The sequence below is a fragment of the Trichoderma harzianum genome (assembly GCF_003025095.1).
Source record: "Trichoderma harzianum CBS 226.95 unplaced genomic scaffold M431scaffold_5, whole genome shotgun sequence".
Classification (NCBI taxonomy): Eukaryota; Fungi; Ascomycota; class Sordariomycetes; order Hypocreales; family Hypocreaceae; genus Trichoderma; species Trichoderma harzianum.
Window position 1 is genome coordinate 868,066 of NW_020209253.1, and position 27,274 is coordinate 895,339.

Consider the following 27,274-nt stretch of genomic DNA (forward strand, 5'->3'; position numbering starts at 1 on the left):
GTATCAAGAACGAGCTCTATGCCTTCAAATCAAGACCAAGCCGTGGATATGTACAAGAGCTCGTGTTCGATAGAAACCAAAGGAACTTGACCGTGTGCACGAATATGCTTGCATTCATCTCAAGTGCTGACAATATTTTGTACCAAATCTCTGGCCTTGTTGCAAGTATCAGCTCATCCATAACGTACTTGGACACCGTCTTCTCTAAACCAGTCATCCGCTACGGCTTCATCACTAGAAGCATAGTTGACAATGATGCTCTTCGTCGTCGTATATGCATAATATGCCTCGACACCATTCTCACTTCCAACTCCGCTTGCGCTAGAAGCTCCTCCCCACGGACTGCTCGGATCATTTCGATGGTGCGTGTTGACCCAAACTATTCCGGACTCAATTTGTTCAGATACTCTGAAAGCTTGGCTCAGATCATCAGTCCACAATGCCGCTCCTAGGCCAAATTCGCTATCGTTGGCGAGCTCCAGAGCCTCTTGCTCGCTTTCAAATCCAACCAGAAGAATGACGGGCCCAAAGGCCTCTTCGCGCCAAATGTCAGTCTTAGTAATGTCGCATGCTGGACCTGAAGCCAAGATTGTTGGAGGGAAGAAATAGCCTTCATCGAAATTGGTATCATCGAGTTCAGATTTGCCAGACATCCTCTTACCGCCGCAAACAATCTTTGCTCCATTGGTAACAGCATCATCCACAAGTTTCACGACATTACCAAGTTGCCTAGACGAGATGAGAGGACCCATAGAAGACTTGGGATTTGTAGGCGAGCCCATCCGTCGTGCTATTGATTCAGCTTTGTGGGCAAGTCTCTCCTCCACAGTGGCCAAGATACTCTTGTGAACAATGACGCGGGTTGCAGCAACACAGGTTTGGCCGCTTGCGATAAACGATCCAAAAGCAACGCCATTGACGGCTAAATCGATGTTTGCCTTGTCGAATATGATTAAGGGTGCCTTTCCTCCCAGTTCTGCGGTAAACCGTGCCAAATTATTACCAACAATAGAGCCAATCGCTCTTCCAGCAACAGTTCCTCCAGTGATGTCTACTTTCCGCACAAGAGGGTGGCTCACAAGCGCGCGTCCGGTCGTAGCTCCGAGACCAGGTAACACGTTGAAGACACCATCTGGCAGTCCTGCCTCTTTCAAGATTGGTCCCAGCAGCAAGCTAGTTAGTGGTGTAAGCTCACTCGGCTTCAATATTACGCTATTTCCAGCGGCCAGAGCGGGTGCAAGCTTCTTGACTGCAATGAGAAGCGGGTGATTGAACGGCGTGATCTGAACAACGACGCCAAGTGGCACCCGATCCAGCCAGTTGTGCAGTTTCCCCATCGTTGGCAAGACAGGCCGCTCTTCGGTACGGAGAACGGCAGCGTAGTAGCGGAACCAGCGAACGAGAGATGGAACTTGAGCTTGCATCTCTCGGATTGCGCGTCCCGTCTGCTCAACTTCCAAGGGTATCAGTGTAGCGAGGTTCGAAGTGAGAAGCTCAGCAGCCTTATCCAGCACATCTGCTCGCGTATGCCGAGGCGCTTTGGACCAAACCCCAGATTTGAAGACACTATGAGCAAGTTGGACAGTATCATCCACATCTTTGGGTGATGCAGAATGGCATCTAACCAGCGACTTGGAGTAAGTATCGAGTCGTTCGCATAAGACAATTTCCCGAAAGAACACTTACTCTGCGAATACTTTCATTCCGGCTGGATTCTCAACGGGTATCCTATGCAACCACTATCAGCTTCGTCCTGAGAGCGTCTTTGAGTAGACCGTTGACGTACAGATCACCAGTACCAGCCACTTCATTGCCCCCAACCCACAGTAAATAAGATTTTGACATCTCGAATGAATATTTTGCCAACTTGTAGAATCCAACAATTACACACAACTATTACCGCAGATGATAATTGCTTGAACTGAGTGTGGTTTGGGCTTATCAGAGATGTGCAATCAGCGTGCGGGGAGATGCATGATACCAATCATCACGTGTCGTCATCGCGCAAGTATCACAGATTCGGACTGAGGATCATTCATAAATCACGGCCCAAAGATACTGGTAAAATTCAGCGAAATCAAGTCAAAAGTGATATGTAAAAGTTGGCTAAATCATCATGAAACAGACATTCTGAATGCCGGAACAAATTGGACGATAAGCGAATGTTTTAACTCGGAAATCGGCTTCACTCACCCGAATACGAAGCACAAGAGTCAACCACTGTTGTGATTCAGATGTGAGACCAGCAGGGCAGTTAATTTAAGCCTCATTTTCGAAGTAAGTCGTTACCTCATCTTTTTTTAATTTTACAGATATATACTAGCGAGTCATTTGTTTGAGCATAGATATCCGGATGGCCCACAGCCGCAATAGACAATTTTCCCCCCCAAACAGCGCATTTCCTCCCAAGTTGAAGCTACTCGACAAATGCCTTCCTGAATATCCTCACATTGTCAATGCGATACCATTATTCGTCCAGAAATCACACCGCTGCTTCAAGCCTGAGTCAACGGGGATCATCTCCGCCTTGCCTCCAGTCTGGAACGTGAGACGACTTTGAGCTCTGTCAGACCACGCTTTCCATTGGGGGTATTTGCTGGTAGAATAGATGTTTTTGCCATTGGGGTTGTAGTATTTGATAAAGTTGAGCCAGTAGTACTGCATAGTAGGCGAAGCAGCAGCGTTGATCTGGCCATCCTGATAGCTCGCCGGCGCACCGTCAACGTAGTTGGCGCCCCAGAGAGCGTTCAGTTCGACGGTGTGAGGCACACCCAATCCAGAGGCCACTTGATCAGGATCCTCAACGTTCCAACGATAGACCCAAGAATCCTTTCCAGCTTTGTTCACGACAGAGCTGATATACATGCCGGGACACATGTAACGAGCCTCCTGGTATACATTGCTGGCATGTCTCCAGTAGCAGCCAACAGCAGGGCAGCTTGTATTCGGGTTGGGATACATCTCGTTAATTTGTCCAAGCATCTCCAGAGTGAGCACAGGATATTGATCCAATACATAGCTGTTGCTTTGCTGGAGGGTGGCGGTATCTTTGGGGGCAAACTTGGTCCCTCCGTTGGTATCATCGCCATAGATGGTAGGCACCTTGATAAACTTTCCTTTTGAAAATACTCTGTATGTGAAGTCCTGTACAAATTCTTGATCCAGAACAGGGAGCCACATATAGTTGGGTGGGTTAGCCGCTCCAGGAAGAGGAATATTGAAATTTTGTGTCTGAAGCTCCACCGCCGTCTTATTGCGCATGCAAGCGAGGTTGTCTTTGCCAACACAACCTACCCGAGTTGCAAACTGAGTGTACATGTATTGAGATTGAGCCACCGTGAGAGTCGTCGCGAACGATGGGGACTCTGCAATTGCAGCATTGAAAAGCCCTCGATTAGTCCCATTATTGGCAGTCAGGTGGTATGTAACACTGGCAGCGCCAGCACTGCTTCCTCCCAGAGTGACATGATTCGGGTCACCACCGAATCGGGAGATGTATTTCTGCACCCATTCCAACACCTTGCGTTGGTCACGAAGGCCGTTGTTAGGGAGAATTTTGTTACTGTCCGTCATGAAGCCGTACGGACCAACACGGTAGTTGAGGCTCACAACTACGATATCGTAGCCACTGTTGATGATCAGGCCAGAGGCATTGGTGTTTGGATTTGAGTTGAGATTGAAGCCACCGCCTTGAATGTAAAGAAAAACAGGGAGTTTCGAGTGAGCTGTGGCTCGAGTCGGGGCCTGGACATCTAAGAACAAACAGTCTTCTGACGTAGACTTGGCTGTGGGCGTACCGCCAGTCGCAAGACAGTATTTCCCGTGCTATGTTGAATGTTATTCCCTGGATTCATCAACATTAAATGATTCTGGCACAAAAACTGACCTGAGTAGCATCTTGAATACCTTCCGTACGGAGAGGATCTTGTGGAGGCGCAAACCGCAACTCGCCCAACGGCGGTGCAGCATATCTAATCCCCAGCCATTGGCTCACACCATTTGGAAGTGCCTGTCCCTTATACACAGAGTATCCAACATCCACAGTTTCCTGGACAGCTCCCGCTATTGATAGCAGGAGAGTGGAGACGAGAAGACTTTGTGCCACCATTTTTATCAGCTGGGTACTGAGGTGATGAGGCTCCAATATAGAATTCGAGTCTCAGACGCGATACTACCCTGCTATATATACTTACACGCGGCCAGCCAGATATTCTATGTAGAACCCCAGATTATACTCTATCCACTATTTGGCCACCAATCGGTCGCTTACGCTCCCAGTTTGCCCCCCTTGCAGCTTCTCCCCGGCCATACACTCCGATCCCAGTATACGGCGAGAAAAGATTGGACGTGCGGAAGAAGGCCGATATGGAGTTTGTGGGGAAGGCCAAGATCGTTTTTGCGGGGGAGATTAGGATCAAAGCGCGGGGAAGTTATATGACATGGTCTGCGGATGAAGTCGGGCAGGCCGTTGGATGAAAGATAGAAGCCATGAGTACGGAGTAGAGAGGGGAATAGTAGTGACATGCTCAAACATCCGAGGAGGGATACACTAGGGTTGGGAAGGGAGAGATGTCCAATTGTTCAGCCTGACAAGACGAAAACGGCTGTTGGCTTCCGGCATCTCCATGACATAGACCCGCTACTGCAGCCACCCTTCTCATGTCCTGTGGAGACGAATTTAGGATTGTACAACTTAGAATCTTACTAGAATGAACGGGCATTCCCCCATTAGGCAGCTCATCCAGATGCCGCTCCGTCATATGCCGTGGGTCGGTTGGAGTCACGAAGTAAGCTCGGGATGCTGGTGATTTAAGGTCTAGTTCACTGATTTAGCCAGTATGCTTAAAGCATAGAGTTGAAGTTATTTGTCTTCTCTTGTTCAAACAAATAAAATGGATGAGACATTAAGTCATACTAGCGGTATACAGAGTACAAACGGAGGTGCTCAAGCCCCGAATACCGGTTTGTATAGTGAGACAGTTTGTTATGGACCAGGCTGAGACATGCATGGTATTACGGAGCACTGATCTTAATTTAGAAAGCAAAGCGACCGTTTGACGATCTAAGCCTGTAGGGCATATGTATGATGCCATATTAATGTTGATCCCCCAGCTCTGATGCTACTTACACTTCCACCGCTAACAATATGGAAGTCGTAGACGAGCTCTGACATTTTAAGGGATAATGTTAGACCATAAACATATCCTGGGCCTGTAGATACTATTGATGCTATAGCACCTGGGTAAGGTTTGTTTGCTCGCCATCTTGAGGTAGTAGAACGTAAAGCGTAAAACAGAATTTCCCTGGGAGAACGAGGAGGCAAGGCATCTTGAAGGCTACATTTCTGCCAAGACGTTGGATGTTAGACCAATTCCAAGTTTCTCCAACAATATAATTGCCGAATAGACCGAATCATCCGAATCAACCGAGTTTGCCAGCCAATGGAAAAACCACCACCTTCGGAACGCCAAATGCGGAGAAAAATAAATGCTGCCTAGTGCTACCTCGTGGGTTGCAGTTCCAACGTTGCGTAGCGTGATGAGTGCCAAGCCGCTGCCCGTTGTTCGGTTCAGGCCCTCCTCCTTGTAATCCTAGACACCACGTGAGATTCTGGCCGTGCTGCGACGTTAGCATGGGGATCATCACAAGAAGAATACCAGTGATGGATCTACTAGATGTAGAGTGGACAGACAAAATACAGAGACGACCTACTAAGGGGTGACATTGGTGTAATTAATACATATCACGACTACAGACCAATATATAACTATCCGGTTCTTTTTCGAACTCCAAGTCTAGACTGAGTATCGATCAGTCGCATCATGCGCAGGACGATACACGAAATAGTCAAAAGTGGCCTTCTTCTCCGTCCCATTCAAATCCGAGCAAGCAACGCCGACAAAAGACCCGGTGAAGCTCCCATGGGCCTGGTGTCCACCACACTCATCCGACACAATCGAAGCGTCCAACACAGGTCCAATCTTCTGTAGCTCTCCTTGTTGTTGGCCGTCGCCGGCAACAAGGGCATAATAGAATTGCAGCTCGCTCCCGCGAATGGTAGCCACCAGCTTGACTTTTCCTTCTGCGGGAAGACTTACGAAATAGGCATTCTCCCCAACATCAGTCAGCTTGCCATCGGGCCAGGATGCCTCCGATCTCATAATCTGGATTTCACGCTGGCCGTCTGAATGTGCTGACACTGCGAGATAAAAGAAATTGTACCGGCAGTAATATAGTGTCAAACCAGCAAACTGGCGCTCGTCTTCGGGCGAAAAGTCGACAACCGTTTCAGCGTCGAAAGAGAAGTGTGTCTGCCTCCGAGCCACCAGAGACTGCTCGTACCAGGAGCCAATGGATTCCCTTCCTGTGAGCACAAGCTTGCCATTCTCAAATGCAAACAGCCTCTCCGGCTCTGGCGTGCGCAGCCATTGGAAGTCTTTATGAAGCCCGTCTCGGAAATCATACCTTATTTCCTTCCAGTAGGCTTCCTCGTCCCGTGTTCCTGGTACTTCAACATCCAATGACGGAACCGGGCCATTCTTGACATACAGCCAGTCGTCTTCACCCCAGTATGCCTCCTGCAAAGCCGTCTCTCGCCCCAATACGCATCTCCGTTTCTGTCCAATTGGTCGACCAGAAAGATGCACCAGATATGTCTTTCCATCAGGAGTGTCTACGAAATCAGCGTGTCCAGCTCTCTGAAGTGCCGCAAACGGGTGGTCCCTGGAAGATACGATATACTTTTGCGGATGAAGCTCATAGGGGCCCCAGATGCTTCTCGATCGTGCAAGTGTCGCAGCGTGAGTATATCCCGTGCCACCCTCAGCCGTCAAGAGATAATACCATCCGTTTCTCTTATACAGATGGGGGCCCTCTACTAAGTCAAGTTCTGTGCCGTGGAAGATAATCTTCCTAGGGCCAACTAGCTTGCGTTGGACCGGATCGAACTCTTGCAGTGCAATCCCTGAAAACGTTCTCGGCCTCCCTCGGTGATCCTGGGTCATGTTGACGAACCACTTACGGCCATCATCGTCGTGATATAGAGAAGGGTCGAAACCAGACGAGTTGGCGTAGATGGGATCAGACCAAGGGCCCTCAATCGCCGGCGCCGTCACAATGTAATTGTGCGTATCCTTGAACGAGCCATCCTTGCGCTTCACATCTGTATACACGAGCCAAAACTTCTCTCCATCGTGTGTCAAGCACGGCGCCCACACTCCGCAGCTATCAGGCTCGCCGCGCAAGTCGATCTGATTCCGCCGGCTCAGCGGACGGACAACAAGGTCCCAGTTTGCCAGGTCCTTGGAATGGTGTATCTGAACCCCTGGATACCACTCAAATGTCGATGTGGCGATGTAATAGTCCGTGCTGACCCTCACAATGGAAGGGTCAGCATTGAACCCTGGCAAGATGGGATTGCGAACCAATGGCATGGCGAATACGTATGTTGTCGGCTGTCGATTGCTATCTTTCCATTATCCAGACCGTATTTATCAGACTCTTTTTCTACTTTTCAATCACATCGAATCCATCTTGTATTTCTTCTTTCCTCTCCGTGCCCAGGCGAAATCGGCGCCATGAGGAGAAGCTCTCCAACTTAGCCGTGTGGAGAAGTCCGTAATCAGCCTGAAAGCTGAATCTCCGCATGAAATCGGCGCCTCCCCGTAGCTTAGTCTTCATAGTCGTAAGAAGAACAGCACCAAGCCTCGAAACTCCCTCTTTAATACGAACTGATGCTAATACGAAAATGATTACCAAGGCTCTTGGCCAATAGAGATACCCCACCTATGAACGCTTTGTATTTATCCGTGAGCTGACATGGAGCGCATGATAGTTGAACCACGGTGCGAGCTAAACTAGGAATTACGGTAATATCAGTCACCATATAAGCTTAATTCGAAGTCATCCACTCTACTTTGATGCTGTATGAAGTATCTGTTTTCATGGTATCCGGTTATCATTCATATGTAATATCTAGTTCACTCGAAGCTCCATTAACATTACTATGAGACCTCACATCTTATTATTTAGTTGTAAATACACCACCAAAAGAGTCAGAAATGCGCCCTACTCTGAGTCCGCAAATGTGATGGCGTCCTCATACCGACCAACCTTTACGACTCTCCCATTCGCGACCCAAGCAACCATATCCTTCTCTGGCCTCATTCTTCCTACGAGCCCGCTGAGCCGATGAGCTACAATGACTGCCGTATACCCTGCCTGGATGAATTCGCTTTCCAAAACATCGTAAATAGCTGCCTCTGTAGCCGAGTCGAGCGACGAAGTGGCCTCGTCCAAGAGGAGAATCGGCTTGGGCGTATCAGCACCAGGATAATCCGACTTAGCTAAAGCATGCTTACGGACTATGGCACGAGCCATAGCAAGCAGCTGTTGCTGTCCCACGGATAGCACGGGCAGTGTGGAGAATTCGCTGTTCAGTACTTCTGCCGATGTGTCACTCCTGCTCGACAGCGCCGACCAGATGCCGACCTTTTGCAGGGCCATCTGAAGTATTTCATCGGAAACGATGGAATGGGGGTCCAAATTGAATCGCAAGGTGGCTTGGGGTATCAAGAATGGCTCTTGAGTGATGGTTATGAAGCATTTCTGTCGCACAATTGACCTAGGGGTGCGAAGCAGATCTTGTCCATCCACATTGACCACTCCGGTACCATCGATCAAGCGCAGCAGAACAGCGAGGATGGTACTCTTTCCACTAATGTTTCCTATCAGTCATCATGGAACGAGAAATGGGTATTGTGAGGTTCATACCTGCCAGTTCGGCCGCAAATGACGAGCTTTTGACCAGCCTGAATATCAATATTGACGTTGTGCAAGATTTGATGATCAGAGCTGCCCTTGTTAGTGGTTGTATATGCATTGACACTTGGACAAACTCACCTATATGCTGCATCAAGATCTGCAATGTGGGCTTCTCCCTTAGTTGGCCACCCAGCATATGTCACGAGATCTTCTCCAGGTAGATCCTCCCGAGGAGTAAATAACTCCACGTTTCTAAGTCGTGCAATTGCACCAAGGGCCACCTCAAGAGATGTCCAAGACTCTACCAGTCGCACCAAGGTTGTGCTAGCAACCAGTATTAGGTTGAGCGCTGCGCCGATATCTCCCCCAGTCGTAGTCCCCCTCCATTTCACAGCAAGAGCAATCAACGCAATCGCAATCCCGTTCACCATCAAGTTAAGAACGAGACTCAGCCATCGCTGAACGCACATGAGAGCATAACGCGGTCGAAGGGACCGATTTAGCGCATCAAGACTCTTCTGTTCAGCTGCAAAAGACCAGCCAAAAGACCGTATCGTGACGACACCCTCCGCTGTTTCTAAGAACCACTGATAGAGGGATGACTGATACTCAAGCTCGAGGACTCGCAGTTGGCGAGAGGTCCTGAGATAGAGTCTCTGTATGAGGTAGATGGCAACGACGCAAATAGGAAGGCTGAGAGCGAGCCATCTCTGAATGTTGATGATTAGCACAAGCTGGCTTAGTATCTTGAAGATTTCTATAGCAAGAATAATGAGTATTAGCAGTGATGTGGTGATTCTCAAAAAGGAGTATTGGCTCTCTTACGAGCACAAATAGTTATCAACGCAAATGGCAGTTGTCTATCCACATATGATATGTCTTGACTGAACCTGTAGTCGGTGGTCAGCCTCGTTCAGTCCACAGCCAAACACTAATTCGCTCTTCATACCTGTTAAGAATAACACCAATGTCTGTAGTAGAAAAGAACAAAAGTGGTGCACTAGGAGAATTAGCATCTTTTACTACAACTCTCCTCATTCAACTTACCCAAATATCGTCCGAAGGAGTGATTGGTGCAGCACCGCACCAGACCTCGGGGCTAACATGATATTTGTACTCCTACGATGATTGTCAGACCGGTGGTAAAGGCAAATCTAACGTTGAAATATTCCTCGCGACTTACCATGTGCTGCCATTTGTTGCGAGCCAAGCAAGAAGGGCTAGCGAGAGATAGCCAATCATGTAATAAGTCGACTTGTCTGGGGAACCTTCTGTCCACCACTTCAGCAGATACTGCGGAAAGAACATTCCAAAGGAATACCCTGCCGAACATCCAAGCAGCATAACCACATTCATTACGCCAGCAGCTTTGAAATAGTATGCTAGCCAATCCATCAGCTTAGATTCTCAAGCACTTTATGTGGTCATACTTACAATAAAGCGAGAAATCACCCGTTTTCCGATACAGATCTTCTTCGGCGTCCGCGTTAGACTGCGACGTCCTTCTAGTGGACTTGAGAACAGCCTCGGGTTTCTTCGCTGTTTCTGTAAATGTAAACTTGGATAATTCGGACAAAGACGACTTTAACGCATCCCATGATCCTCGCGATGCTATACGACCTTTTTCGAGAACCAATATCTCGTCTGCGACGTGGAAATGCTGGGCTGCCAACGGTTAGCCTCATATAAACACCAGAAGAGATATCCTAGGGGCTAACCGGAGTTTGTGACCAAAAACACCGCCGTGTTATTCTTCTTGAACCATCCATTCGGTCCAAGCAAATTATCCACAACCATATTCTCTGTGTTGCCATCTAAGGCGCTAAACGGATCGTCTAATACCACAATGTCGTGAAGAGAGTATACTAAACGCGCAAGGGCCTGTACACGTTATGATATATTAGCTCCATCTAGCAGAAGACACGGGACTCTCATCTTACCAGTCTCTGTCTTTGTCCGCCTGAAAGATTGATCCCCCGGCTGCCAACAATGGTCTCATCGCCCTCAGGAAAACTGCCTAAATCATGATCGAGGCAACAAGCACGAATAGCAGCATTATATCTCTCTGTATCAATGGTTGTAGAAAATCCGCATACAATCTGCTTGACTCTGCCAGTTGGCAGCCAAGCCTGTTGATCACAGAATCCTATCGATGCTGAGGAAACTGTAATGGAGCCTTCAGACGGTGCAAGTTCACCTAAGATCACTCTAGCAAGTATTGATTTACCACTTCCAACAGGTCCAGAGCAGGTGGTTATAGATCCTCGGCGAAGTACCAAATTGATATCGTCCAAGAGGGTCTCTTTTGTCGATGCGGATTCCACCGTTACTCCATTAAGAGCTACAGCAGCTTCTGCGGTATCTGCTCTCAATGCGTCCGCAGCTTGAGGCATAACACGGCGCTTATCTGTACGAGGTGATTCAAGTAGGTACGCTTGGATCCTCTCAAAGTTGGCCGAGGTTGCGACAGCGTTGGGCACGATCGTCATGATCATGTTTGCAGGTTCAGTCACGAGGGCCAAGATGGCAACAGTCGTGAACGCAGTGCTGACACTCAGTTGTGAGCCCTGAAGGCGAGCCACGATGGCATATACCACGACGGTGGCTGCCGGCGCAAAAATTCCAAGAGCATTTGCTATTACAGCATCTTAGCATTCGCAAAAACACACAAATAAGTGAAATAGATAGGAACGGGACAGAAGCCTACCACTCGCGTTATAAATGGCATTCATCCAGCGAACTCTCTTTGAGCTGTCGATCTCATCTTGTCGCAGCTTTTCAACATAGTCCATCATCGCTCCCGATACTCCCAGAGCCTTGACACTTTTCATCGACCCAAGGATCGAGCTCAGGGCCGATATCCGCCGTTGAGTGGCCATATTCCAGCCTTTTTGCCTGGAACGAATGTTTTTTGCCACATAACGGCTGATCTGAGAGCAAACTACACGCCAAATACTATTGTTAATAACCACTATACCAAGAGCCTGGCTTCATGGAAGTCAACTTACAAATGATGATGATAAAAGGGAGTGGAGCAAGCCATTTGACTTCTCGGACCAGAAGGATTATGCCAAGAACAAGCTCAAAGAGCTTAGCCCAGGCTTCATGAAACATCTTTCCTGCTTCAGCTGCGCCATTGACGTCTGTGCTCATGATGGTCAACACTTTCCCCGTATCGGAAACGTGAGAGCCGATGGCCAATGTTTTGTTGTAGATTAGCGTCGTGAGACACCCGCGAATCATGAGTTCGAGCTTGTTGAGACGATGGAAGTATATCGATGATGAAAACTGAGGTGAATTGGTTAACATTGCTTTATACAACGGCAATGAGACTCTCCACTCATGGTTGGACGGGTTGATGCTTACTGTCTGGCCCAAGTAGACGACTACAGCCACCACTATTAACCAATATCCCTCATTAATATCATCTTCTTTTGTATATCCCTGGACAAACCGAACGGCCTTTTCAATGAGTATAGGCTGGCAGCATCTAAAAGCGACAAGGCCTAAGCGCGGGAAAGTGGCGGCAAGAAAGGGTCTTGAAAGACACCGCAACAAGACTTTCAGTAACGTCAAGATCGTTTCAGGTTTTGCTGTTGCAGCGGGTTAAACACAAGGAACAACCTATGTAGGATGCCATCAAAGCCAAAACTTACATCTGCTGTCCCATGACGGCAAGATATCCCGGCGCAGGCGCTCAGCTTCCAGTCTACTGCCCAGAGGCGGCAGCTGACTACCGCGCAAGATGCTCCTGTTGCCCCGACTCAACAGTCCATTCATCCACCAGAAAAGCAGGGAGCTAATCAATCCAGCGGTTTCTTCTGGGGAATTATTGCTATACTTTGGGTTCAATATGTATGTTTTTTCTTGGCTTTCGAGAGTCAGTATCGCGAGCCGGGACGCAAACCCAGCCACCAAGGCCGCATTGGTTCTGCCGCCATCTCGAACCTCAGAGAAGCCGGGGTACGTCAACGCAAAGGCATCCCAAGCACAGGTGAGCAGTAGATATAGCACCGCGAGAGTAGAAGGGCGAATGGAACGCTTGTGCTCTGCAACCGACAGCCAAACCAAACCGGCCGACGCAATCAAAGATGCACTGCGCGATACAGTTTCCAACCACTCTTTATGTCCCTCTGACAGGTTCAGTGCCAAATCAACAAGCAATATCGCTGGTAGAGTCAAAGCTACGAGCTGTTGTTTCGCAACATTCAGTCAGCGGTGGCGTGTCAACAAGAAATACGCAGCAAGGGGTGATGCCTACGGGTTTAATGACAGCGAGCCAATTCGGCTTTACTTTGACCGACTCATGACGCAAAGTCCACAGCCGATATGAGCCAAGAACAATGAATGCAAGCGAGGTTGCCAAGGTAAGTGAGAGGAAGAAGGCGATGTCAACATGAGATGCCATTGTGCGTCAACAATTCAGGTCACCCCTCAGCACCCACTATCCTTGGGCATCTCACTAAAATGCACGCGAGAATTGTAAAAGGTCGGTGAGTTGAACTATTAAAATCAAGGAAATAGCATTGATGGATGTCTCAAAGGTGTCGGCGCGCCTGTTGACTTTTTAACCAGGACCGGCAGCGCGACTCTTATCCGGTATCAGTATTGCGTGCTCTTGATGCTGTTGGCCGACCGAGCAAAAGGATCAGATCCGCTTACCGATACGGCCAGAATCAAAGGATTTAACTCCACGTCAAATACGAGGCAGCATTCAGGTCTACCGAATGCTCGTTTATGCACAACCTAGGCCCTATCGGCGCAGTCACTTTACTGTTGGGCCGAACAGCAGGCCAGATTCATCTACCGTCAACAGCTTTCGGAAATCTGCTCCGTGCCAGCCTCCCCAATCTAGCAATTCACATAGACACAAAAATAACTACCATCAACATGGGTATAACGCTCTTTTCCTATTTTTTTCCTATTGACGAGGGTATCGCTAAATATATTTTTCGAACAAACACACTAATCACAACAACGGCAGTAAACTGCTACACTCATGGTATCGAAGGCAAACTCAGGGCCTTTGCAGCTCAGTTCAGGCCAAATGCCGCCTTTGCTCTGGTAAAGTATGCCAGGCGATCATCCGTGACAGTCACACCAACACACGCCATGTACTGTTGGAATCCAGTATCGACATTCTGCCACAAGGCCTGCTTGACGGATGGGTCGCACTGGGTAGAGTAGAACCAAGGGCCGCTGCCAAAGTTGAACTCGTCGGGCTGAACGAGAGACAGGATGTGGTTCAGATCATCGTCACTCAAGCCATCGGTGGTGGTAAACTGCGAGACCTGGCTCTTGAGGCTGTCGATGCTCTGGGCATACTTCAAGTTGAAGTTGGCCATCTGCATGTTGGCGGTGCCCTGGCCAGGGCGGCCAGGAGAGACGTTGTGCTTGAACTTGAAGTCGACGGACTCAAAGGCCATCAGGGCGATAATGGCAGCCATCTCGGGTGTGGTATAGACCTTGTAGTCGTACATGGCCTGGGCAATGAAGGGAGCAGCCTGCTCAGCAGTGCGGCATTCGGTGGTATCAGCGCAGTTCTCGGCGTTGGGAGCAATCTGCTTGACGATGGCAGCAGCGGGCAGCTGGGCCGCGGCGAGAGTGGCGAGGCCCAAGACGAGCGAGGAGACGGCGGAGAAGTGCATGGTGATGATGAATTTTATTGGTATCACAACTTCGAGATGCGAGAGTAGGAGTAGAGTATGGTATCGAGGGCGCCGTGAGCGTTGATGTGTGCGTAGATGCGTTTATGTAGCCAACAAGGGACACCAGGTCTTTGTATTGTGGCAAGCAAGGACTGTTCAAAAGTTGAGAAAAAAGTGAACGCAATGCGTAACAGAGAGCTGAACGCTATAAAAAGGAGTGATGCAGTGCCAGCCAGCGACGTGAGAAAGGAATGAATAGGTGGACAGAACCCGTGGTCGTAAAAACGAGAATCCACGATGCCCGAGGGCCAAAGCAAGACCCTTTGTACGGCTCCCTCAACGAGGGATCGTGAATCATGCTCTCCAGGGGTTGCGCACGGGCTAGCAATCGCCTCCAAGGACGTCGGGCTTGATTGGGCGAGGCTCAAAAGCGACCATTGCTTGTGACCCCCCTGGCCAACCAAAAGGCACCACTCACGATCGGCCGCCAAACAGGCGTCACTCCCACTTCAGGCGTGGCTCGAGATTGGCTCCCTTTTCGATGGATAAAAGGGACGCAGGGATGCGCCGGCGACGATCCAATCGCAGCGCCAGGAGGCCAAAGCACTAGAGGGGGGACGTTTCATGAAACAGGCAGAGCTGAGCCGTGAAACGCCAGGAGGGCGCTAAAGGCGAAAGAGGTACGAGAATATGCAGAGAATACGACTTGGGGAAGCAGGGGGGCTGAGATTGTGATGGGCTTGTTCAATATAATGTTTCTTGGCCGTGGTGAGGGCATCATGCGTGTTAATTTAGCTTCATGGACGGCATTTACTTCGTATATTTGGTGTATTACTAGGCATACCTAGTATACAGTTCGCCTTGGGTGAATTCACATCCGAGGTTCTGAAGCGATGCTACAGCAGGTGTCAGATCCGTCCAGGAATAAGCATGTTGTCTTGACTTTTGCCACATGATGCTGCTGAAAACACCATGGCCCTTTTGTCTGTGCATCTTGGTATGAGGTATGTAACAGCCCCCCGCATTCGCAAACAACCTCAATGACGCAGAGGCCCAGACATGGATACATATAGAAAGCCTGTATCATCAGAAAATAATCAAAATAATCACAACACCCCGCCATGTCACACGGGAACGCGTAGCCGCGAAAAATGTGAAATAGATCCAGGGTAGCATGCGAGGCCGCGATGGTGGCCAAACGCCCCCATTAGCATCAAGCAGGCCGCAGAGGCTACCGAGGCCAAGGAATCGGCTGAACTAAATCGGGCTGTAATTACTTACCCGCATCATAACTGGCAGGTCTAAGGGCCGTAGATTCTATAGTAACCGGCATTCAATACGGATCCATGGATGTCATATCGATACAGCTACACGCTCGTGAATCACCTGGGCGGCCTCTGCAAAACCATCTCGAGTTCGATCGTTCAATCTCATGCTACCGTCTTAGGTAATCTCAGGGCCTCGATTCTGGCATCACGAGTCAAATGGGCGAATGGTTTAGTGGTATAATTTTCCCTTAGCATAGTGCAACCTCCGGGTTGCAACACCGCCTGGGAAAGGTCCAGGGTTCGATTCCCTGTTCGTCCATACGTGATGCGGGCCATAGGCTCGCAAATTCTTTTTGCCTGTCTTTTTGCTTTCTTTGTATTCACATCTTCTATAGCCGCCACTTTCTCCTGACTTACTTATTATCCAATTGATTCAATCATTCATCTCCCCTTTCCCTATTTTCTGCGGCAGCATACCATCTTTTTTTTTTCTACCTCTTAATTCACTGTCTCATGTATACCGCAAAGAAACAAGAGAGCACCGAGTTCCAAAAGAACCACCGTTTTTTGAGCTGAATTTGTACCATCTATAAATCCCCAAAAGAGAAGAGTGAGTCCATAATTGTATGCTGCCTTACTTAGTTTCCAATATCCATCATAAATATACAACTGTTGTACACGTCGGCATCTATATCAAACACAAAGTATGCCACCAGCCTCCTCCATCACTAAAAAAAAAGTGAGACTGGACAAAGTGCTATACCTCATCAGTTCACCTCCCTCTCTTCCGATCCAACATCTCCTGGATATCGCCCTTCCCCTTCCCCTTCTCCCCAGCACCCCCCTCTGGCGCAAAGCTAGTCGAAACGTCCATCTCGACAGCGCCCTGCTTGCGCAGCTCCTCCAGCCTCTTCTTCTTCTGCAGATCCGCTACGCGCCACTGCTTAAAGTACTTGACCCAGGCGGCCGCACAGTCGCGCTCGAAATCGGCAGACTGCTTGGGACACGCCTTGGCAGCGGCGGAGGCGTCCTTGTTGGCGTCAATGATGTTGTTGGCGTCTAGACAGGCAAAGTAGGCGTCTCGTGAGGCCCAGCAGACGGTGCGCTCCTCGCGGTTGGGAATGGCCGTGCCGCTGCGGATGGCGTCGGCCCGGGTGTCTGCGGAAAATGGCCACCAACCCATTTTTGCTCAGGAAGATGTGTATATATGAGATTGATAGGTGTATCTGCTGAAGAGAGTCCAACAGGCGAAGTGCTTGTGTCGAGACCAGGCTTTGTAGGTTGCTGCTCTGATGGGAGGGGTACCAGTGTTGTGCTATTCCTGAGCTTGATATCTCATGTACTCATCCAGCAATGGAAGCACCAATAATTTGCCAGTCGTGTCTAATTGAGATGAAATGCCCTCAGCCTCAGCAAACCCAAATTGGTTGTAGACTGGGTGAACGACGTGCGAGCTGCTATGAAGTTCGTTGGTAATACATGCACTATTTCGCACACCCATTCCAGTATGACGATCAAAAGACCGGCAGAATCCCGTGGGCGGTCAGGCGCAAACAGCTCTGATGCAGCCTAGCGCAATTCCGGCCTGCAGGCAAGCTGTCACCTGTCCGGCGTATCATGCACAAGCATTCATCATTACTGCAACTCCCGTCCCTTCTCATCTGCCTTGTGCCATCACCAGCGTCTGCATCAGCATCTGTTTCGCGCCAGGAGCAGCAAATGCTCGCGGCGCCTTCACTCGTCTTTACTATCATCCGAAACTCCACTCGCTATCCATCTCGCCTCACCATGGACTAAAAGACAGCGAATCCCGAACCGATGCACGACGAAACACCAAGTCGCCTCATCCATCCGACTCGCATCTCTACGCATCCCATAGAATAAACCCTCACTCAACAATTAAAACACTCAAATCAAGCGAAGCGAGTCGCTCTATTCCGTCCTCCCATAAATCGCAATGGCTCGCCGCCGCAGACCCCCTCGCGCCGGCGCCCTCACGGAACTCCCGCCCCTCAAAATCGCCTCCCAGATCGCCATCCTCCAGGCCCTCTACTACTTCGCCGCCCTCGTCCTCATGCTCTTCACCACTCTCGTCGCGGGCATGCCGTTTAGCTTCGACCTGATTCTCGGCTGGGACCGCGTGCGTGGCGACACAACACAAGGATGGCTCATGGCCTTTGTCTGGCTCCTCAACGGAGGATTCTGCATGTACGCTCTCCCCTTCTCCCCCCAAATATGCTTCACCCGACCCCCTTTCCCCTTCTTTTTACGGTTTTATCTACAGACAAGCAAAATACTCATCTAATTCTTCCTCATCAGGTCCGTCGCCATGGTCATCCTCGTCGCGCGCAGCAAACTCGTCCCCGACTTCGCCCTCACCATCCACTTCCTCCACCTCCTCTTCACATGCCTCTACACGCGCTCCCTCCCCCGCAACTCCATGTGGTGGTTCACCATGCTCGCCTCCTCCGCCACCGCCGTCGGCCTGGGCATGTGGGGATGCCGCTACCGCGAGCTCCAGCCCGTCTTCTTCCTCGGCGGCAGGATCCTCGGGTCTGGCACGTCCGCCCCTTCAAACAGGGGCCCCGGCGCAAGAGAGGACGCATTGCACCCAGACGTTGAAGATGGGATGGGCGGATCAAGTACGGCCGGAGAGTACGAAATGAACCAGATAAAGACTTCAGCATAGAGCAAAAAAACCCCACAGCGAGACGAATATTTATTTTGATATATAGACAGGGAATTTAGTCAAAGACGGGAGATTACTTGGGATAGGATGTATAATGCTTGTTTGAAGGAGTGGTAGCGTGCATTATCCGGCGTTAATTGGGATGTAAAGGGGCGCCATCTAGACAGCCGACATTCTTAGGATAAAGGGAATACTAATAGTACACGGCATCTTTTATCGATGAAGACAAAACAGTTCACTTCACGGCAAATCGCAATCCAAATGGAGAGATTTCACAATGTACCTATTCAACTACAGTAGAAAAAGATGAAGCTACATCGATGCTACAACTTGGGCGCACCACAGTCCAGACGCTATTCTGTATAAACAAAAAAGGAAAAAAAGAGAAGTTTTAAAAACCACAAAAACTTCGTATCGGCATTCCCAAGCTGCGCAAACAAAAGAAGAATAGTCAACGCCTCCCATATATACCATACAGCGGACTCCATAGAATGTCATTTCCCTTTCCGTCTCACTCCTCTAATGTTATTCCCCTCTGGTATCACATTTACATCTCCTCTCTTCTCCGAAACCCATTGTGTATTCCACAAATGAGGCATGAAGAAAGTTACCTTTTTTTTAGTGTTAACTCATTCTCCCTCGCAAGGCATCGACTTCCCTCTGCAGCGATTCGAGGTCGGCGAGAATGTCCACGCTTTGGCCAGGGTACTGTGCATCGAGATTGCCAAACTCGTCTGCAGACGTCCTCGGTTTTCTGGCCGAGTCCAGGCTCGCACGTCCGGATGGTCCGTCCGTACTGCTCTGGCTGCTGCCCCGTATCCTCGATGGCGGGGGAGGGGGCGCCACCCCGTCTCGCGGCTTGATCTCAGCCAAACCTCGTCGATGAGAGGATTCCAGGCCGTATAAGCTCTGAGGTCGGCGGGTGGAAGGATTGCGCGTGGGAGGCGGAGGAGGGGCCATGGGTCTGGCCGAGTCCATCGAAGTCCTTGGGGTGTCCAGGTCGGGAGGGTGAATGAAGGTGGAAGATTGCGGAGTGCCCGGTTGCCTCGAGCCCGATGTAGTCCTTCGAGGCGGTGGAGGCGCCGGCGCATGAGCACTGTGGCGAACGCTGCTCGTTCTCGATGGCATCGATTCCATGGATGTCCGTGGAGGTGGTTCATTTTCTTTCAAATCCGGGGCACCCGTTTTTACCTCAATCCGAGGCTGCCTTCTCGGTGGCGGGGTTGGTAGAGGCTTCTTAGCATTGTTGGGGGGTGATACCGAAGTATCTATTTGATCTGGGCTGGCCGTGAGTGCGGGAGGATGGGTATCAGTCTCAAGAGGCACCTCCTCTTCTGTCTCTTCTGAGGAATAACTGCTAGACGAGCTCTCTTGAGACAACACAGGTCGGGGTGGTGACTCGGTTTTAGATACGACTGGTTCGGCCGGTTTTTCTTTAGGGCTGGTAACAGCACTCTCAGTGCCAGAGACGCTCTGCCCGGGTTTAATCACCTTGCCGTGGCGTGAGCTGGGAGGAGGCGGAGGAGCCTTTTTCTCTTTGTTTGTAGAGGTGACAGTTGAAATTTCTGGTGTAGGCTTGAGTTGATCCGCCTGGCTATGATCGAAGGAGTCCGTTGGGAGCGGAGAGCTTGGCGGGCTCGTTGCCCCCGTCATCAGCAGCCGTTTAAATGAATCCACGTTCAGTGACCGCCTCGCAGACTGTGCCGCCTTCAACACCTCGCCCTCCTCTCTTGCAGCCTCCTTTAGCTCCTGATGATTCCCAGTGTCCTGGGTTTTCTTCTTGCTGAATGGATTGGCCACCGTCGAAACCGGTCTCTGCATCTCTGCCGCCGTCAACGGCTGCCGCCCCTGCGGAAGGGCCGGCTGAGGAGGTGGGGTAGCGGTTGCATTGTCCCAATCGTTATCGACATTGTTGAAGGGATCTTGTTCTTGTGCATATGTATGGGCGGCAGAGCCAAAGTAGCTTGTCGTCCACTCTGGTGAGTCGGGCGACCGGGGAGGCGGTGACAGAACGCGGACCTTTTTGATGACCTTGGCCTTGTTTGCGTCAACAGCCGGAGATTGTGCGGCCGGAGGCACGTTTTCGTCGCGGAAGCTCGTTTTCGGAGGCGGGAATAGCTGGGCGGCATCTATAGAGTCGATTGGAGGGAAGCGGTTCTCTGTGTGCTGTGTCGCACTCTTGCGGAAGGGGTTCGATGACGACGCCATCGTTGACAGGCAACGGGTCTACTAAGGCAGTGGGTAGGTTCCGTATAATATGGTTTTGTATGGCTGGGGGGAGCTCTCTTGTATCCTCTATTCCCTTCGGTCACGACAGGAAGAGAGGCAGCCGGTCCGCCATCTTCCAGCGTCAAAGAAACAATCTTCGATGTTGACAGAAAATATGAAACCGTGTTCGGCTTAACAATCGTGTGTGGCCCAGGGAGCAAAATATGGAAGTGAGTCGTTTCGGAAGAATCGGTTAGGCTGTCCCTTGCGAAGGGGTGAGCTACAGGAAGGTACGTCCAAGTGGTGGTACAGCTACATGTGCCTCAATGAGGGGTGCCCCATGCCGAGTTAAGGAGATACCTGGCAACTCAGCCACGCAGGAGCCCGGCCGCAGGTATCGCTTCATCACAGCCCTGCACATGGCACAGGTGCTAATGGTGCTCGCACGGGCCAGCCAGCTGTTCTCGGCAGGTACCGCGTGTTCCTGATACGGCCGGCCATGGCGGGATGCGCTGACGAGATTCGCTGACGGTTGAGGCAACGTCTGGTGACCCCCGAGCCAAGTACTACTACGGGGATTGCGGAGGACAGGCGTCATACCCAAGTCGGTATTGAAGGGCATTGGAGACTTCGAGAAACGGCACTTACTAAGGGAATAAGGTACCTAGGGAAAGGCAAAGGCTGCAAGGGGCAAATTATCGACGGACGGGAGTTGACGGTGATGCTCTGAGGCAGCAGCATAACCGCTTCACACGGGGCTTGGCTCGGGTCACTCCGTGCTGCGTCTACGTGGCAGCGAGCCGCAGGCACACGGCATGCTCAGTGCTACGAGCCTTGCGCATTGGCCTGGTAGCACATGGCATCCAATCTATAATTAATACACGTACCTACTGTACTGACCGGCGCTTCGTAACAGAGGGCATTTTGTAAATACGGTGGACGGGTAGTGAGCCCGAAGCTGCGGAGGTCCCTATATTCAGACGGTGACGGCTCTTGTACAGACACAATGCCAATGCTGTGCTTCGAGCAGCAGAGACAAGTACAAGTATTTGCTGTCCCATCTTTCTCTGCCCCAGAACCCTTGAGCCAAACCAACATGGAACCTTGAAGGGTCTGCGTCAACGTCATGGTGACCAACCAGACGAGGCTGAGCGCTGCCACTACGAGATTACTGGCTTAGCGCCTCTTCACAAGCACAAGCAGCCCTGGAGCAACTTTGGGCGTTCTTTGAGAGGCCCATGCCTCCTCCATATTAGTGAACATGCCATCCTGCGTAAAGCTGACGATAGTTCTAAAACGGTAAGACAGCTTCGTAGCGTTTCATCGATCCTTTCGATTCTTGCAACCGCGGCATCTATATTTGGTTCAGCGGCCCGTGGAGAAAACAATGGCCCGGAATAGCACTCGACTGCAATGCGCCCCTCCGTGTCTGTCAAGCTCTTCCCCCGTAGTATCTCGCTACGCGTACTAATGGCGCAAGCTGTTCCAAGCTTCGTACCAAGGCAAAAACACAGCGCTATCAAGAAGGTTGGCCTCATTTCATCACTCCCGTTTGGGGAGTTGCGAATTGAAATCATATCGCAATTCGCATGTTTGGTCAAAGACGTTGCAGGTTAATTATATGAATTGTACAAGTCTATATGTTTCCCATAATACTATTACATCAAGCACGCACCAACACCCCAAGAGACCGTGACGCTTATGTAGGTTTGTTTTGCCCACAGTATCCGCCCACCAGAGAAACTGAAAACGCGCAAACTTTTTTTTTCTTACAACACGGCACACGGACGGACAAGATCAATCGTGTAAGAAAAAAAATATAGTGATCCGCCCCCCCACTGGGGAGCTCATTCCAGGAAAGTCACATATATAGTGCGATAATGCCGTGCCCAGCGCGTCCGAGAGTGCGCGTATCAAAACAAACATCATTCCTGCGCACCGCGAAAACAGCAATCAATCAATCCCGAGCCTACCCAGGCTCTCCCTTGCCCGACCCGTAGTAATAATTTGCAACCCCAAAAACGCCGTGCCACATTCATCAAGGATACAAAAAGTAAAAGAAAAGCTGCTTTTGCTCACGCCAAAGGGATCAATTACGCCTTGGTGGCAGCGGCGGCTGCGGGAGCGGCAGCAGCAGCCTTCTCCTTCTTGGGAGCAGCAGCCTTCTTTGGTGCGGCCTTCTTGGTGGCAGCGGGCTTCTGGGCCTTGGCAACACGGCCGGACTTGGTCTTGGTCAGAACGGTCTCAGGCTTCTCGGGCTGAAAGGGGGAGGAGTTAGAATAGGGTGAGAGTAAGAATGAGAATGAGATTCAAAGACATACCTTGGCGGGAGCCTCCTTGGTCTTCTTAGCGGTGGCGGTGGCCTTCTTGGGAGCAGCAGCCTTCTTGGTGGCAGCGCCCTCCTTCTTCTCCTTCTTCTCAGCGCCCTCCTTGGCCTTCTTGGGGGCGGCGGCCTTCTTGGTGGTAGTGGCCTTCTTAGCAGTGGCGTCCTTCTCCTTCTTGGGAGCGGCAGCCTTCTTGGCCTCGGGCTTCTTCTTGGCCAGCTTGGTGCCTCCAGAGGGGCCCTTGGGCTGGGCAAAGATGCCCTTCTCAACACCGGCCTTGAGGGCCTTGTTGAAGAGAGAATCGAACATGTTGTCCGAAACGTTCAAGGTGTTGTTGGCCTTGACGTACTTCTTCAGAGACTGACGGCTGTTGGGACCCTGTTAGCTACTTGTACCGGATGGTGCCCAATGAGTTTGGGCGACTGATGGGTCCAGCGCTTACCTAGAGCCATTGCGATCCTTGAGCTGTTGGATGCGAAAGAGAGCAAGTCAGTTTACAATCCTGTGTTGGTTCGCACAAGAAAAATGGACGGGGCGGGACATTACGCGACGTGGAGTGAGTGGTGTGATGGAGTGAGAGAGGGTAGCAGCAGTAGCAACTACGAGAGGGAGGGGGGAGAAGGACAGCAGTGATAAGGGGAGGTGAAGGGAGGGGGCAAGACGGGGAAATAAAGCGCAAACAGATGCGCTGGTGCCACAGAGGGCTGCCAACATACATTGAGAATGGCATCCGTAATCATGTCCTGCATTCGGCCTCGCATTAGCTTCCAATCAAGACACCGCACAAGTGAAAAATCGTCGCCAGATGCCGGCATGCGGCCGACGGACGGTGAAACTAACCTGGTAGCTGGCGTGGGCAGCGCCAGACTTGGCCTTGGGGGCAGCACCTTCGGTCTTCTTGGGAGGCATGGCTGTGGATGGGCGAAGAACGTGTTCGACTGTGATTTGAGAGAGAGAGTTCTGGATAAGCGGGCGTCTGACGCGACTGGAGAATTGTAATTGTAGAGCGATGAAGATCGAGAGAGAGAGGGCACAGGCGAGACGTCGGGCGCGTGGGAGGGCGATGGGGCTTGTTTATATACGGGGCGGGGGCAGCGCCGCAATCAGTAGGTCCTGGAGCTAGGTGCTGGGAGCTCCAGCAGAGGTCCCCTGGACTGGAGTGGTCAGTGCTGTGTTGGCGCTGGATCATGTACATCTTGCTCTCCCATGTGTGCCGCACCCGCTAGGCGCCCCCACTAGTGGTAGTGCTGCAGTGGCCAGACCACCACACCTTTTGCTTCCATCAACGACTTCTAGCGCTTGTACCGGTACAAGCCCCTCTCTCCCCGGCCGGGAAGCGATCCTGCACCGAGGGCGAACGCCACAACTTTTTTTTCTGGGCTCAACAGTCGGCACTCTCTTGCATGTCTGTGCTCCCTCTCTCGCTCTATCTGTCGGTGTCTGCCTCTCTCTCTCTCTCCCTCTCCTCCTCCTCCTCGTCTCCCATTTCTCTCTTCTGTCTCAAGGCACCACCCTATACCGGTCGCTCTGTATCGATTTCTTTTCATCAATTGCTGTATTCATCCACTTTTATGTTCATTTTATTTCATCGTATTTTTATTTTTATTTATCTTTTATCTATTTTGTATTCAATTTCATTTACTCTTTTGGCATCGGCATCCCATATACTACCTAATTCGCTATCAGGACGACGCCATCATCACCGTCCTCCGATGTGATCCAATCCATATGCCTGTGTGCGTGCGTGCGTGTAACCTTTCTGAGCGGCTTGTTCCACCTCAACTCAACAGCTCTTGCGCTAAAGCTAATACCACCTCGACCGAGGCGCTCAATTCCCCGATCCTCATCCCTCCAATTCCCTCTCCAGCCACACACATCAGCCCGGACAACAGCTCAGCATCACACCAAATGACGACCCGCCGTGTCCGGTACCTTGCGGTTGCAGGTACCGGTACATGCCTTCTCCGGCCCTCCTGCCAGAGCCACGGGCCCCACAGCCCTTGTTATGCTTCCAAAGTAAAAATCGACGCCAGTTCGGCTGCGAAAATAATCCCTTGCCTCGTGACCAATTTTCTGATTGGCCAGCGCCAACATCACCTCGTCTGCGGTGTACCTCGACCTCTGATCTGAGGCTCGACCGCTCCCCCCGACCTTGGATGCCAGATTCCTGTCCGGCTCGCTTTGTTCTTCTCGAGCTGGCCCTCCTTTTGCCTGGTCAGTGAGTCATTTTTTGAGCTGTCCATTTCCCTTCTGTCTGCTGCGCTTTTTGACGTCAGAAATCCCCCGGCGCCCGATGCGGTTGTAGCGTTGTTTGTTGTAAGAGGCCATCTGGTCGGCGGGTCGTCGCCGGAGACGTGGTTCGCTTTAGATGGTCGACGTCGTCGCTCCCCTATGGTCGTTGTCGCATTGTGAATTGCGCGACAGCACCCCCCGTTCGTGACCCTGTGAATGGTTGAATCTGAATGCCTGTTTCTCGGGCTATTCGCTGAGCCTATTTTTATTTAGGCTCCGGTGCGTCTTGGTGTTTGTTTTGCTGTCCGCAGCCAAAGTCACTTTTTTGGCCCAGTGTCGCGCTTTCGCTCGCGACCCAACCGTGAAGCTATCCAGACATGAGCCTCGCAACGCTTTCCCGCCGCACTGCTTCGCAACCACTTTTGAAGTCACATAGTTTCTGGGCTCATTATAATATTTGACAATTTGCGAATTGATTTCATCTATTTTTGCAATTATATCTCTTCTTTACGGCGAGTTGTCGCGATTCCAAGACCGCCCGCTGCCGGAGTGGCGGATGGTCATGCGACCGACCGTCCTGTCATCGTCTCACCTTTGCCACTTTCGGAGCCAAATCTCCCGCTGTTTCTTGTCATTTTGCTCTCGCCGATTTACAATAGACTATTTCTCATCCGAAATCGAATTTTTCTCGTCCTGCCGGGTTTCAAAGCTGCCTTTTGCGACGGTTTTACGCCGCTTCTTTGTGGCTCGCCGTTGCACCATGTCATGTCATCCGTTCCAGGGTCCAATGACCACCCAGCCGTCCATATGAGATCACAGCGGCGCATAGCGATAATAACAAGCTTGAATTTTGCTGCTTTGGGGATTTCATCGTATATTCTGAGTTTTCCTCTTTTTTTCTCACTCGAATAGCTGTTTTTTTGCCTTACTTTGCGACAATCTCCACGGCCGCGCAACACCGTCATCACCGCTCCTCTCCCCGCACTTGGACTCTCTCCCACAACAACAACGACACGCAGCCCAACCAGCTTGTCGGCTGTGCCCAACCCAGACAGCTCTCTTTTGAAGCTCGTCGATTTGGGACAATTCCCTCTGCATCAACCGGAATCCTAGGCATTGATGCAGACTCCTGCATGAGATCTGTTACAGTCTTACACGATGCTTGCTCCAATGCGCGGATGCGCTCACCAATAACATACCCTACTGCGTACTGGCAACTCCTTACAATTCACCTTGCAGGAGTAAGCAGGTAATTATTAGTTGATTGCCAGCATTCAATCCGATAGAGACACCTGTCGTTTCCGTTTTATGCGAGCCATCGAGAATGACCTGGTGCTGTGCCTATGATCGAATGACAACTCATAAATCCCCGAGTCGTGTCATGCCTGATGACTGCAGCACTCTCCACGAGCAAAGCAAGGCACGCCAATCCAATCACCAGAGTGCCTGGGAAAGTACAGGTAGGTTTCAATTATTCTCCATACATGAAATTTAAATATTCAAAAAAAAGTGAAAAAGATGAAGAACACTGAAGACTTCAAATTGCGAACGAGTTTGTTCCATAGGACCAAACGCCGAACCTAAAATGTGCTTATCATGCAATATGACCCTGCCTCCAGCGGATTGGCTCAGCGTGGTGCTCAACGTATGTACACACACATGTATTGTATATCGGCCATTGGAGTCCTCTCCATCCATCTCTAAAGCCGCCTAGTAGCTCCATGAAAATTGATCGCTCTCTGCGGCATGCTCCTGCGGCTAGAGACTGCAAACCTTTCCGCTCTTCAGCTTGCCTTTTCCCATAATATCTACGTCTCCATCTTTCGACTTACACGGAATGGCTGGATGCTGGCCTCCATGTGACCGTGCACGTGCAATAACCCGATGGAGGCCGCGCAGATACAAAGGTACAAGCGGGGCTGCCTTTGTCACGATAACGATAACCGCTCGATAAGCCTTTGAGAGCTCGAAATCAGGCTAAGCCAATCAGAGGCAAGCGGCTATTGAGGTTCTGAAGCCACGAATGTAGAAAGTCGAAGCACCGCGAAAAGGCCACCGAGGCACGGCAGCTCCTCTAGCAATTGCAGCTTCGCCGCGACGACGTACACGACCTTTGCGAGCCGGGCTTGTGAGCGAGGATCA

The 27,274-nt window shown here is 50.7% G+C and overlaps 10 protein-coding genes and 1 non-coding gene across 11 annotated transcripts; 2 read left to right on the plus strand and 9 right to left on the minus strand.

Moving 5' to 3' along the window:
* Positions 1 to 173: 173 nt before the first annotated feature.
* On the minus strand, positions 174 to 1,845 carry M431DRAFT_82246 (hypothetical protein; the record flags this gene model as incomplete). The annotated part of the gene is made up of 3 exons (XM_024923140.1): positions 174 to 1,620; positions 1,687 to 1,728; positions 1,787 to 1,845. 3 exons carry the CDS (start codon positions 1,843 to 1,845, stop codon positions 174 to 176), a joined length of 1,548 nt encoding a protein of 515 aa, XP_024775256.1.
* Positions 1,846 to 2,445: 600 nt separating this feature from the next.
* Positions 2,446 to 4,108, minus strand: M431DRAFT_83232 (hypothetical protein; the record flags this gene model as incomplete). Its single annotated transcript, XM_024923288.1, has 2 exons — positions 2,446 to 3,825; positions 3,887 to 4,108. The coding sequence occupies 2 exons, from the start codon at positions 4,106 to 4,108 to the stop codon at positions 2,446 to 2,448; spliced, it is 1,602 nt and encodes a 533-aa protein (XP_024775257.1).
* Positions 4,109 to 5,704: 1,596 nt separating this feature from the next.
* On the minus strand, positions 5,705 to 7,603 carry M431DRAFT_507253 (glycoside hydrolase family 43 protein). The gene has a single exon (XM_024918939.1). The coding sequence runs from the start codon at positions 7,431 to 7,433 to the stop codon at positions 5,796 to 5,798; it is 1,638 nt and encodes a 545-aa protein (XP_024775258.1). The 5' UTR covers positions 7,434 to 7,603; the 3' UTR covers positions 5,705 to 5,795.
* Positions 7,604 to 8,067: 464 nt separating this feature from the next.
* M431DRAFT_83301 (hypothetical protein) lies at positions 8,068 to 12,704 on the minus strand (the record flags this gene model as incomplete). Its single annotated transcript, XM_024923295.1, has 15 exons — positions 8,068 to 8,716; positions 8,773 to 8,853; positions 8,902 to 9,520; positions 9,589 to 9,653; positions 9,713 to 9,763; positions 9,811 to 9,882; positions 9,947 to 10,145; positions 10,198 to 10,428; positions 10,482 to 10,644; positions 10,704 to 11,398; positions 11,471 to 11,704; positions 11,772 to 12,051; positions 12,130 to 12,356; positions 12,420 to 12,629; positions 12,671 to 12,704. 15 exons carry the CDS (start codon positions 12,702 to 12,704, stop codon positions 8,068 to 8,070), a joined length of 3,810 nt encoding a protein of 1,269 aa, XP_024775259.1.
* A 1,092-nt stretch (positions 12,705 to 13,796) lies between these two features.
* Positions 13,797 to 14,411, minus strand: M431DRAFT_494019 (hypothetical protein; the record flags this gene model as incomplete). The annotated part of the gene is made up of 1 exon (XM_024917190.1): positions 13,797 to 14,411. The coding sequence occupies one exon, from the start codon at positions 14,409 to 14,411 to the stop codon at positions 13,797 to 13,799; it is 615 nt and encodes a 204-aa protein (XP_024775260.1).
* Positions 14,412 to 15,897: 1,486 nt separating this feature from the next.
* M431DRAFT_t75 lies at positions 15,898 to 15,998 on the plus strand. Its single transcript has one exon. It is a non-coding gene; the product is annotated as a tRNA-Ala (tRNA).
* Positions 15,999 to 16,126: 128 nt separating this feature from the next.
* On the minus strand, positions 16,127 to 17,148 carry M431DRAFT_507255 (hypothetical protein). The gene has a single exon (XM_024918940.1). The coding sequence runs from the start codon at positions 16,860 to 16,862 to the stop codon at positions 16,452 to 16,454; it is 411 nt and encodes a 136-aa protein (XP_024775261.1). The 5' UTR covers positions 16,863 to 17,148; the 3' UTR covers positions 16,127 to 16,451.
* A 488-nt stretch (positions 17,149 to 17,636) lies between these two features.
* On the plus strand, positions 17,637 to 18,368 carry M431DRAFT_82396 (hypothetical protein; the record flags this gene model as incomplete). The annotated part of the gene is made up of 2 exons (XM_024923165.1): positions 17,637 to 17,887; positions 17,999 to 18,368. The coding sequence occupies 2 exons, from the start codon at positions 17,637 to 17,639 to the stop codon at positions 18,366 to 18,368; spliced, it is 621 nt and encodes a 206-aa protein (XP_024775262.1).
* Positions 18,369 to 19,550: 1,182 nt separating this feature from the next.
* On the minus strand, positions 19,551 to 20,576 carry M431DRAFT_43302 (hypothetical protein; the record flags this gene model as incomplete). The annotated part of the gene is made up of 1 exon (XM_024915108.1): positions 19,551 to 20,576. A coding segment is annotated over one exon (1,026 nt), but the record flags the coding sequence as incomplete, so codon positions are not given.
* Positions 20,577 to 21,480: 904 nt separating this feature from the next.
* M431DRAFT_404342 (hypothetical protein) lies at positions 21,481 to 22,564 on the minus strand. Its single transcript, XM_024914889.1, has one exon. The coding sequence runs from the start codon at positions 22,151 to 22,153 to the stop codon at positions 21,764 to 21,766; it is 390 nt and encodes a 129-aa protein (XP_024775264.1). The 5' UTR covers positions 22,154 to 22,564; the 3' UTR covers positions 21,481 to 21,763.
* Positions 22,565 to 23,107: 543 nt separating this feature from the next.
* On the minus strand, positions 23,108 to 23,272 carry M431DRAFT_40729 (hypothetical protein; the record flags this gene model as incomplete). Its single annotated transcript, XM_024914911.1, has 1 exon — positions 23,108 to 23,272. A coding segment is annotated over one exon (165 nt), but the record flags the coding sequence as incomplete, so codon positions are not given.
* Positions 23,273 to 27,274: the final 4,002 nt, after the last annotated feature.

Bases quoted from the DNA above. Each gene is read 5' to 3' on its own strand.
- M431DRAFT_507253 (XM_024918939.1), bottom strand. From the start codon at position 7,433: ATGCCATTGGTTCGCAATCCCATCTTGCCAGGGTTCAATGCTGACCCT.
- M431DRAFT_507255 (XM_024918940.1), bottom strand. From the start codon at position 16,862: ATGGGTTGGTGGCCATTTTCCGCAGACACCCGGGCCGACGCCATCCGC.
- M431DRAFT_404342 (XM_024914889.1), bottom strand. From the start codon at position 22,153: ATGATTTCAATTCGCAACTCCCCAAACGGGAGTGATGAAATGAGGCCA.